A 12,769-nucleotide genomic window follows, 5' to 3' on the forward strand; every position below is an offset into this window, starting at 1 on the left:
TAGTTCTATTTTGTAAGCAGCTGTGAGCATTTCTGCACATAGAGTCCTCTCGATATATTATATATATCTCTGGTGGAATTGTTTAAATCCACCAAAAAGTTTTTAAAGACTCTTGTTTTTAATTACTTGTGTTTTGATTCATTCAAGTTTATATTCCGCATTGTGCTAATCAAAACAAATATATCAATAATCGAGTTGAACATTTTTATTTCAAGAAAAAGGTTCAAGAATTCCATTCCACCCCCTTCTGTAATTCTTGCTTCATTGTTAAGGGACTAACAAGAAGTTTGGGGAAGAAACGGTTGCTGAGATGGTGGAATTCAAGAAGGACCATGCTGCTGAAATCAAGGCGAGGAGGGTAGAGCTTGGGTTAGAGGAAGAAGAAGGTGAGGGCGCGCCACCAGAGGAAACCCCTAAGGACGCGCCTGAAGCCGACCCTATTGTTCCTCTTCAAACCATCTCCTCAACGGAGAAGTCTCAGGGTGCGCCTTGATTTATGTTTTATCCTGCCTTCGTACTTAAGTTTCAAATACTTCTGAGGAGCCAGCCCTCTTTTGATGCTGTGCAAAGTTGTACGACGTATGTTTTGCTACTCTTTTACCTTTGCATCATGACATTTCGTATGGCTTAATATGATTTTATCTTTTTAAGTATGCATAAAAATTTGTTAAGGCACTTCGACTTTTTCTTGGCCATTTTATATTTCCAAAAACATGAGACTTATACTTCCATGATGGCGCACCCTTATATCATGTTACCATAAATCTTCAGTCAGCTCGTTATGACTTATGTTACTACAGGGCGCGCCCTTTGATATTTACTTAGCACATTTGTGGGTGTTTTTCTTTTTATATGATCTCGAAGTTGTCCCCATATCATTGAGATCTATAGACTCTTTTCCCGTAGCATTTAGAAATCAGGGCGCGCCTTATTTCTTTTGCAAATAATTACTTTTTCTTATTAGTGATTCTCTTGCGATAATTTATTTAAGTGCCAGCCCAAGGGCGCGCCTTAATCTGGAAGACTTTTACCATAACTTATTTGACTAGCCATATACTTTTATTCCTTTATCGTCAGTTTTTTAGGCGCGTCCTTTCATGTATGCATAGTATGTTATCTTGATTAGAAGTAACAGTTATTCTATAGGGCGCGCCTTAACATAGGGCGCGCCTCTGTTGTTCTTCAAATGAAAAATTTTCATGCCAAGCAGATAAAGCAATTTGAAGTAACTTTTTTTATCGATAATGCGCTCTAGTGTATAAATTACACCAGTCCCATGGCTACTATGCTCTATGGGGAAATTATTTGAAAATTTTCTTATTTCTGCTAGTTCCAAGTTTCACAGTCACATGTACTACCCCCTAGGCTAGGAGGAATTTATTTGCTACTAGTCTATTTCATAGGAATTAAGCATGAAAATAAGGGGGACACATCCACACCCTACTGATAATACTTTCATAAATGTTCCGCATTCCACGCTCGAGGAATAAGTTTACCATCCAGATCTTCCAAGCGATAGGTTCCCTTCCAGAGTATAACTTTGACCTTGTACGGTCCTTCCGAATTAGCTCCAAGCACCCCGTGCTGAGCTATCTTAGTGTTAGGCATAACCTTTCGTAACACAAGATCCCCAACCTTGAACGACACGTATTTTACCTTTTTATTAAAATACCTTGCGATTCTCTGCTGATATGCATCAAGCTTTAATTGAGAGTTCGTTCGGGCTTCGTCTAAGAAATCCAAGTTAAGCCTCTGGTTAATTCCTGCATCTTCCTCAACAAACACGTCTCTCCGGAGGGATCCAGCTCCTACCTCCACAGGAACCATGGCCTCATACCCATAAGTTAGCAGAAATGGGGTTTCTCCTGTAGTCGATCTAGGAGTCGTATTGTAAGACCAGAGGACCATGGGTATCTCCTCTGGCCAATCTCCTTTTTTCTCTTCCAACTTTGCCTTCAAGGTATGTTTTATGATTTTGTTTATATCCTCCGTCTGACCATTACTTTACGGATTATAAACTGCGGCAAAGTCCTTTTTGATGTTCAAGTCCTCACAAAGCTTCCTTAACTCTTTACTATCAAACTGCTTCCCATTATCCGAGATGAGTTTGTAGGGGATACCGAACCTGCATACTATGGAATTGAAAACAAAATCCCTTATCTTCTTTGCCGTGATCGTGGCCAGTGGCATAGCCTCCGCCCATTTGGTAAAGTAGTCCACAGCTACCACGGCGTATTTCACACCCCCCTTTAATTTGGGCAACTCTCCAATGAGATCGATTCCCCACATGGCAAAAGGCCAAGGACTTGCCAATGAGGTAATGGTAGATGCCGGGGCGTTGGAATAGTTGGCGAATCGCTGGCAACGATCACAAGCCCGGACAAAATTGAAGGCATCTTCTCTCATAGTTGGCCAGTAGTATCCTTGTCTGAGTACTTTTAATGCCAACGAACCACCCCCCGAGTGATTGCCACAAATCCCTTCGCACACTTCTCTGAGAATATAATTTCCCTATTCCATATCCACGCAACGTAACAGTGACTGGTTAAATCCTCTCTTGTATAATATCCCGTCATATTCAACATACTTTGCAGCCTGGTACCGAAGGCGTCGAGCCTGTAGTTTGTCTTCTGGTACAGCTCTTGTCTGAATATAGTTATGAATGGGGGTCATCCAGCTTTCTCGCGGAATTTCTTACGTCTGAAATACCTCTACCTCCGGAATACTCAGGATTTCCTGGATTCGCAAAGGGATTTGTCCAAGTTGGATGCTGTCCATCTGTGACCCCATCTTGGCCAAAGCATCTGCATTACTATTTTCTTCTCGCGGAACGCTTTCTAGCCTGGCACTTTCAAATTTTTTCAATAGGCATTGCGCACATCTCATATATAACTCCGTCCGCGGTCCCCGAGCCTGGAAACCTCCGTTGACCTGGTTCACAACTAATTCGGAATCACTCCGAACTATCAGATTCACGACCCCCACTTCCAGAGCTAATTTCAGACCGTTGATCAAAGCTTCATACTCAGTAGCATTGTTAGTGACATAAAACTTGAAATGGATAACACTCATCAAATGGTGCCCCTCCGGAGTGACCAAGACAATCCCGGCACCTGATCCATTATTGTTCACGGCCCCATCGACATGTAATATCCACCATGAGAATTTCCTTGCGAGGAAGGTTCCGCCAACACTATGGCCTTGTCATCAACTTCAGAATCAAACTCAAGTATGAAATCAGCTAGCGCTTGTCCGTTGATTTCCGTGCGAGAATAATACTCCAAATCAAATTATCCTAGCTCTACTCCCCATTTTAACATTCTCCCCGATGATTCGGGTTTGTGTAGAATATGCCGAAGCAGATAAGCGGTGCGAACCTCTATTCGGTGAGCCTGAAAGTATGGTCTTAACTTTCGTGCCGCAAGAATAAGAGCGTACACTAGTTTTTCCATGTTGGTATACCTGGTTTCCGCATCCAACAACCTTTTGCTCACATATTACACGGGCCACTGGTGGCTTGCTTCTTCCTTCACCAACACCGCGCTGCCGGATTATTCATATACCGCCAAGTAAAGAATCAATATTTCTCCGTCTTCTGGCTTGGCCAATATTGGAGGATTTCCCAACTGCTCTTTGATTTTCAGAAAAGCCTCTTCACACTCAGGGGTCCACAGAAAATCCTTCCCCCTTCCTTTGATTGCCTTGAAGAATTCCTTGCACCTATCTGATGACTTTGAGATATATCGATTTAGGGCCGCAATCCTTCCTGTCAGGCTCTGTACTTGTTTGACGCTGGTGGGAGATTTCATGTCCAACAGAGCCTTGATTTTTGCCGGGTTAGCCTCAATTCCCCGGTGGTTGACCATGAATCCCAAGTATTTCCCTGATTCCACACCGAATACACACTTCTGCAGGTTTAGCTTCATCTTATACTTTCTCAGAATATGGAACATCTCAGCTAAGTCGGCTATGTGATCTTCCGCCTTTTTAGACTTTACGAGCATATCATCCACATATACTTCCATCGTCTTTCCGATCTGTTTCTTGAACATTTTGTTTACCAATCTTTGATAAGTGGCACCGGCGTTGATCAGACCAAATATCATTCCGATATAGCAATAGAGTCCCCTATCAGTAATAAAAGAGGTGTGCTCCTGGTCGGGCTCATACATGAGAATTTGATTATACCCGGAGTATGCGTCCATGAAGCTGAGCAAGGCATGTCCTGCCATGGCATCGACCAACTGATCGATTCTTGGCAAGGGAAAATTATCCTTCGGACACGCTTTATTCAGATCGGTGAAATCTACACATGTTCTCCATTTACCGTTGGGCTTTTTTACCAACACCGGGTTTGCTAGCCACTCTGGTAGAAGGATTCCCGAATTAGTTCGACATCCAGGAGCCTTGCTACTTCCTCTGCTAAGGCTATAGCTCTCTCTCCGCTTACGGCCCTGCGTTTTTGTCGAACCCCTTTATGCTTGGGATCGATATTCAAACGGTGGCACATTACCTCTGGATCAATTCCTACCATATCAGAATGGTTCCATGCAAATACATCAAGGTTCGCCAAGAGAAATATCGAAAGACCCTCCTTCAACCTTGGTGCCAACTGAGATCCTATTCTTAAAACTTTACTTGGATCTTTTTCATCGACAGGGATTTCAATTGTATCTTCTGCTGGCCCCATCTTCTCCATTGGCATTGGTATTTGGGGATCCAGGTCGGGCGAATCATGGATTTCATTGTCCTGTAGAGAAGGTGCATCCCCTTTAGGAGGAGCGTCGACTTCTTTAGAAGGCGCGCCCTGCATAGCAGGGGCATCAACTTCCTTAATATATTTCGCGGGCAAGGGCGCTCCTTCAGGAAGAAAGGCATCTACCTCACGCTCATCCTGTTCGAGGCTTTGCAAGACGTCGAATCTTCCTTCTAACCGTTCCCCATTGAAATCTGCTTGGACTATGGTGTTCCAGGCCTCCTCTTCTTCCAACATCTCAATTCTGATTGTGTCTTCCAAGAACAGTGTTGCTGGGACAGCCCGGAGGGATGCTCATCTTCTTACTCGACATAATAATGGACTCAGATTTCCTCGATCGGTTGCTCAATGCTCTTTTCTTGATCATCGTCTGATGTATCTTCGACGTGGGAGTCTTTTCTAAAGCCTTTCATAGCTTGCCTGTAGCACTCCCGAGAGTCACACTGAGAACCCTTTATACTCCCCACCCCATTTGGCGTTGGAAATTTGATGGTTAGGTGGTGGATTGAAGTAATAACCCTCATTTCCCGCAGAAAAGGTCGTCCCAACAGCACGTTGTGGGACGATTCCTGATTCAGGACCTTAAACTCGAGCATCTTTGTTACCGACAACGGGATTTCCCGCAAAGTACATGGCATCCGAATCGATCCCATGACTGTAACTCCCGCGCCGGAAAAGCCATAAACCCACGAATTCCCCCCCGACATATCCTGATCAGGTAGCTCCATCTTCTTAAAGGTGCTGTAGTAGAGGATATTTCCCGAGCTTCCATTATCCACGAAGGTCCTATGGACGTTTTTGGTTCCGATCTGGATGGAAATAACCAGCGCATCATTGTGGGGGTGATGCACCCATCGGGCATCTGCTTCTCTAAAGGTAATATCCATGGACTCGCCCTTAAATACTTTTGGCGGTCGAGTTTCCACCCTATGAATGTCCGTGAGAGGCCTGAACCGAGCTTCCCTAGCATATCTTGCCAAGGCTCGATTACTGCATTCCATCCCGAGATCTCCCCCGTAGATTGTTCAGATGCTGCCATCCCTGACGAATTTATTTCCCTCCAGAGTATCATTGTTCGACCCCCGCGGGGCTCGCCTTTCTTCTTCCTTTGCTCTGTCATCCTTGTGCTTCCTTACTTGACTACCCATTCACCAAGGTATCCTTATTTGATAAGCGCTTCGATCTCATCTTTTAAATGTTGACACTCACGCGTGTTATGTCCAGATGATTTATGGTATTCACAATACTTTTTCTTGTCTTTGCTTTGCCATGACGATAAAGCTTCAGGTTTTCTAAATAGCCCTCTGTTTTTGTTTACCTCGAAGATATGCTCGATGGATGCGACCAAAGGCGTGCACCGGCTTGTTCTATAGTCATAGTTTGAGGGAGGACTCCATCCCCTCCTCGTGTTCACGGTATTCACCCGGTCTGGGCTCCGACTGCCCCTTCTGTACCTTGGGCTTGGAGACCTATCTCTCTAACTTGCCTGCGAAGTCGGTTATACCTCTGCCAGAGATTGTTCTATGGCTTTAAACGATTCTGCCAAAGCAAAGACATCTGCTAGAGTAGCCGGGTCTTTTCCTTGTAAGTGCTTCCAAAAATCTGAGCCAACCCTTAATCCTGCGATCAAAAAGCTTTTCAGGGCTTCGTCTGATGCCCCCCTCATGCTGGTAGATTCAGCGTTGAACCTTTTGAAGTACGATGTCAAGCTTTCATTTTCCCTTTGCCTAACATTGGTAAGAGTTGTGACAGAGGGCGCATATCTTACCACGACTTGGAACTTGGTCAAGAACAGAGTTTTCATCTGATCCCAGAAAGTGATCACTCCTGGCCCGAGCTTTTGAAACCACTGTTGGGCGCTTTCTCTAAAGGTTGCCGCCAAGAGACGGCATCGAGCCAAGTCCGGGACTTGGTACACATCCATCTCTATATTAAAACGACCCAGGAATTCCACAGGATCTGAGTTTCCGTGGAAACGGAGATCGCTAGTAGTGTTGCGATACCCGGCCGACAACTGTGTCTCTATCACCGCCACTGAGAACGGGGAAGGGATTTCAGCTATGGCCGTCACTCTGCCTTCCAGATGGTTAAGAAGCCTTTTTAGATCTCCCACATTGAAATTCCCCACACCCGGAATAGTGTGCATTTGAGATTGTGGACCTTGGGGTTGCAGTGAAGGTACCTCTATTGGTTCCCCCTGGAGGGGCTTGCTGTTGGTTCGTGTTCTGGGCGTCTTCGGGTATCACAATTACTTCGGGGTTCCGATCTTGATCTCCCCCTGATTTTCTCCTTGACCCAGACCGCGGCCTCGAGCCATCCCGCGATCATAGTTTTCCATATCTCTGTGATCATGTCCTGCATAGTTATTGCTGTCTGCCGATTATGCCAGCGGGAATCAATGTGGCCACGGTAATTACCGCGATGGTATCCATCTAAGTACCTACCTCGGCCTCCACCTCTTCCCCTCCATTGAGGCCTTCTCCAACGATCGCTTCCATACCCACGACCATATCGATCCAGCGATCTGCGGAGAGGAGCTCTCTCATGATCGCGGTGCCACTCCCGATTTTCCTGGGAATTCAGGGGCACACGCGTTGTATCATGGGGTGTCACATCTCCACGATCAGCTTCTTTTTGCCTTTCAAGCAACAACATTCTTAAATCATCATCGCCCAAACGGATCCCCAAGCGATCTTTCAAAGCCGCGAAGCCCCGTTGCTGATTCTCCAACATCGACTCCGCCTGTCAACGTTCCTCGAGACTATGTCCAGACCGGTGCGGATGGGTGGCTCCCTGGTTATCCACCCGCAAAATTTCCCGACCATCACCATCTTCCTCCACTAGCTCGATGATTGGGGACGTGTCATTGGAATAATCCAGGCGCCGCGGGATTATCGGCATACGCCCTCCTCCGGTGCGGCCGTGGCCGGCTAAGGCATCCCTATCAGTCATAGGTGCTTTTCCAGGTGCATGAGTTGCACGGCTGCGGCGAAGGCCCCTCCTGGTCTTGCAACGCTCCACGGTGCTCAACCTTGAATCGAAACCATTCAAAACATCGCCCATGCGATACAGTTATTCCAACAAGTCGGCATTGCTGATGAACACACGCGGCTGTCCCCCAACGTTCGGGGTAGGACGATCAGTCATTGGCGGAACGTAGGGTTCATGTTCATAGCCGTGATCAAAATCTTCCTCAGAACTTCCATCGTAAAAACTTCCATCACGATATTGAGACATCCTTCCTCCTAGATGCAGATCTTGATTAGGCCTCTCCTTCTAGCGCCAATTTATTGACGGAGGAATTTGGGAGAAAAAAAGTTTGAGGTTTGTAGCCGGAAATAAGATCTGTGATGGCGGTTCTTTGCCGGAAACGTGAACAGTAATCGGTTGATCCGATGAACAGTATTTGTCGGAAAAGATGAACAGTGTTTGGTGGTGGTGATTATTGGGGGCTGAGATTGCTTAGGGTTAGTGATGGCTCCTTTGCGCTCTCGCTTCTGACCCTTTACAATTTGCCTACGTACCCCTATTTATAGGGGATCAAGCCCACGTAGTTCTTGGGGAACAAGAAACCTAATTAGGCTTAGATTTCTTATCCCGAGGCTCAGTAGAAAACCCACTAGAAACCGTCTTCTACTAGCTTTAGGAATGTCCACCGATGAGGCCCAACCACAAAGGCCCAAGGCTCGTCTGCGGCTTCGAGACTTCACGGATAAGGCATCTCCCTGACCAAGGATAACCCTCCGCTACCAGCCATTTCTCTAGTCCGCGGACGCAGGTATAGCCGTGGTTCACCCTATATGTTGGACGCATCCTTGTCCCCCGATAAGGAGCCCCTACCAGATTGCAGGACAAGTGATCCCAAGCTTTTGGGTGCAAAGTGCAGGATACTCTAAAGTCTTCCAACGAGGACACCCGTTGACTACAGAGACAGAGCTCCCAAAGCACACACCAGAGTTCACCCCACATCCCCAATGAGGACACCCATTGACTACAAGAGGAGGCCTTCAGTCCAAGCATACCCCTGGAGGTCTCTGACCACGGATACCGTATTTCCTGTAGATGTGCTACAGGAAGGAGTTCTTCAATAGAGTACCTGCATCAAATAGGTTAGTAATAATAATCTCCATCTTCCTTGAATCTTCCACAGAGCCCGTCCAAATAATCATGTTGAAGTCTTCCTAAAACATTTTATCAACTCAGGGCGCGCCCTAAGTTTTGCCTCTTGGAAGGACCCAATCTAGGAATCCCCTACCATTTCCACAGTAATAGGGCGCGCCTTCTCTTCCTTTTAAGGGCGCGCCTTCCCGCACATGGACGACCACAATCTTCCATCAACCACTTTCTCAATAAGGCGCGTCTTCATCACATAGGGTGCGCCTTCCATCCTTTTTATGGAAATATAATCTTATATGTCCCTTAATTTTAGGCATTTCTTCCTCAATTTTGACTATTTTATCAATCTCGATCTGAATATTGTTTATACCAATTTTCGGGCATAACAACTACCCCCCAAGTTCCATATGTCATTAAAAATGGGATTGGAATTTCTCTTCATCTTTAATAAAATCTGTATAAACAAAAACTCTCCAGTACTGCCTACTGGGCGCGCCCTAAACAGGGCTTGATCTGTTTAAAGTTCTTATTTTCGCGCATTCTGAATTTCAAACAGCTGTCAAACTTATGAGGCGCGCCTTCAAGAGGGCGCATCCTAAAATTTGAAATGATTTGAAACGGTTTTCCTTATTCTTCGGGAATCGTGATTGACGTGACAGATTTGACAGTTGTCCTTTTTACCTATAAATACAGGTCACCATCAGTCATTTTCATTTTCACTTTTACTCTCCCCTTTCTTTTTATTTTCTCTTTTCTTACCAAAAGCTTCAACTCCAGCGGCGAACTTTTGCTCGGAATCAGCTTTCTCCACTGTCATTCTTCAAATCTTTTCCGGTCAACTTCTTCTCCATTCGAAAAAGTATGAAAACATTCTTGTATTTCTGAATTCCGTTAAGTAAATCACATTGCATGTCATGTTACCTTTTCATTTTCCATTTCTTGAATGTACAAGTTCTTGTATGTACCTGTGTATATATAAATGTATATATCTGTGTTTGCTCATTCAGATCCTAAATCATAGGGTAATCAACTAAGCCGGTATCCTTAGGATGGTAACCAGCCCTAAGTTGGTGTCCTTAGGAGTAGGCGCGCCCTTAGATCCTTATCTTAGGAAAGTGATAGAACTTTACGACGTGGCTCCACCCCAACTCTCTCCCAACAGCTACAAATTTATTCTGGCCCTGTTCATTCTCTACACGGACCTGGGTTTTCCTCAACCTTCAATGGCTGAAGTCACTTATTTTTTCAACCTGAGAAAGTCTGAACACGGGTACTACTACTTGGTTGTAGACAAGCAGCATAATAAGAAAGGTTTCTCCTCTGGAAAGCTCAGCCATGAAAAAGGCTGGAAGGAAAACTGCTTTTACTTGTATGACGTTCCCAGATTAAGGATAAGATTCAACAAGTCACCAAGTAAGGGCGCACCCTTTCTTTCTCTTTTCCCTACACTATTTCTATGTTCCTTCTTCCTTTTTTACATCCTTATACTTTTTCAGACAGACCAGTGGCCAAGCCACTTAAGGGCGAGCCCAAAAAATGAGATGAAGCCCTTCTCAGAGTGGCTGCTGACAGGTGGAACTTAAAGACCTTAGTCACCCGGAACAATTTGATGCGAATCGGAATCCTTTCTGACCATGTAGGAACGAAGTGTAAATATGTAAAATTTAGGAAAGGTGCCTCTGTTTCCCGTGCCATTGACCTAGATAGTGAAGAAGAGGCTGAAGAAGAAGAAGCATAAGACAACTCTTTTCAAGGCCAAGACCCTTCAGGTTCAATAATTGCAGAGTTTAAAGGCGCACCTTTTCATACTTGGCGCGTTCTAATTTCCTTTATGTTAGCTTTTGCATTAGCATACTAGATATAAATTCCTGTTAATATTGTTAACCTTTCCGTCCCTTAGGGCGCACCCTTTCTCTCTAGGCGTAGCACTCAATACATTTTATCAATGCTAGCTTTATCAACTGCCTTTATTTACTGCTTCGTTCAGCACACCTAATTGTCACATTTAATTAACATGTTCTCTGTTTTATGCAGACATGGCTCCTCCAAGAATCCCCAAATCCTTCGGGGCGCGCCCTGATGATAAACCTAGGCCTAAGCCAAAGAAAGATGCTCCTGCAACACAGGCATCCGTCCCAACTTCTACTCCCATTCCTCAAACAACTCATGTCCCGAAAAGGCCCATAATTGATCTTACGGAGAAACAGGGCGCGCCTAAAAGGCCCAGAACGGAGGGCGCACCTTCAGGCTCATCCGCTGCTTTGAATTCTCTTGGCCCCATGAGTTCCCTTCATGTTTCAGATGAAGAAGTGGAACAGTGGCAAACCATGGACTTGGAAGAGGCCACTCGTGCTTCTATAAAAGCATCCTGCCAATTGTTCATCCACTCCAGCCGAGTGGTAGACAAGCTTCTTGAAGAGAGGGCGCGCCTAGAGAGGATGCAGGGTGACAATAACATTTTAAAGAACACCCTCAAAGACAAGGATTTTCTGCATGCATAGGATATCAAAGCCAAGGACTCTGAAATCTTCTTTCTCAAGGATGATGTGGCCAATCTTACTTCTCAGCTGGAAATTGCCAACAAAAAGGCCACCTCTCTCCACACTGAGCCTGGTGGAGCCAACCTGAGGATTAAGTATCTTGAGGAGCAACAGAAAATGGGCTGGCCTGATGAGAAGAGGGAAATGACTGATGAAGCATTTGCCAATGGTTTCCACTTCTACAGGATTGGTTTTATGGCCAATGACCCTGATTACACTTTCGAGAAGTTTGGGGAAGAAACGGTTGCTGAGATGGTGGAATTCAAGAAGGAGCATGCTGCTGAAATCAAGGCGAGGAGGGTAGAGCTTGGGTTAGAGGAAGAAGAAGGTGAGGGCGCGCCACCAGAGGAAACCCCTAAGGACGCGCCTGAAGCCGACCCTACTGTTCCTCTTCAAACCATCCCCTCAACGGAGAAGTCTCAGGGCGCGCCTTGATTTATGTTTTATCTAGCATTCGTACTTAAGTTTCAAATAATTCTGAGGAGCCAGCCCTCTTTTGATGTTGTGCAAAGTTGTACGACTTATGTTTTGCTACTCTTTTACCTTTGCATCATGACATTTCGTATGGTTTAATATGATTTTATCTTTTTCAGTATGCATAAAAATTTGTTAAGGCACTTCGACTTTTTTTCTTGGCCATTTTATATTTCCAAAAACATGAGACTTATACTTCCATGATGGCGCGCCCTTATATCATGTTACCATAAATCTTCAGTCAGTTCGTTATGACTTATATTACTACAAGACGCGCCCTTTGATATTTACTTAGAACATTTGTGGGTGTTTTTCTTTTTATGTGATCTCGAAGTTGTCCTCATATCATTGAGATCTATAGACTCTTTTCCCGTAGCATTTAGAAATCAGGGCGCGCCTTATTACTTTTGCAAATAATTACTTTTTTTTATTAGTGATTCTCTTGCGATAATTTATTTAAGTGCCAGCCCAAGGGCGCGCCTTAATCTGGAAGACTTTTACCTTAGCTTATTTGACTAGCCATATACTTTTATTCCTTCATCGTCAGTTTTTTAGGCGCGTCCTTTCATGTATGTATGTATATAAATGTTGGACGCATCCTTGTCCTCCGATAAGAAGCCCCTATCAGATTGCAGGACAAGTGATCCCAAGCTTTTGGGTGCAAAGTGCAGGATACTCCAAAGTCTTCCAACGAGGACACCCGTTGACTACAGAGACAGAGCTCCCAAAGCACACACCAGATTTCACCCCACATCCCCAATGAGGACACCCATTGACTACAGGAGGAGGCCTTCAGTCCAGGCATACCTCTGGAGGTCTCTGACCACGGACACCGCATTTCCTGTAGATGTGCTACAGGAAGGAGTTCTTCAATAGAGTACCT

The 12,769-nt window shown here is 45.0% G+C and overlaps 1 protein-coding gene across 1 annotated transcript; it reads right to left on the bottom strand.

Annotated features, from left to right (window-relative positions):
* Nucleotides 1-1,455: 1,455 nt before the first annotated feature.
* On the bottom strand, nt 1,456-1,908 carry LOC141673256 (uncharacterized). Its single transcript, XM_074479987.1, has one exon. It carries the CDS (start codon nt 1,906-1,908, stop codon nt 1,456-1,458), a length of 453 nt encoding a protein of 150 aa, XP_074336088.1.
* Nucleotides 1,909-12,769: the final 10,861 nt, after the last annotated feature.

The sequence above is a fragment of the Apium graveolens genome, chromosome 7, assembly GCF_009905375.1.
Source record: "Apium graveolens cultivar Ventura chromosome 7, ASM990537v1, whole genome shotgun sequence".
In the NCBI taxonomy this organism is placed as follows: Eukaryota; Viridiplantae; Streptophyta; class Magnoliopsida; order Apiales; family Apiaceae; genus Apium; species Apium graveolens.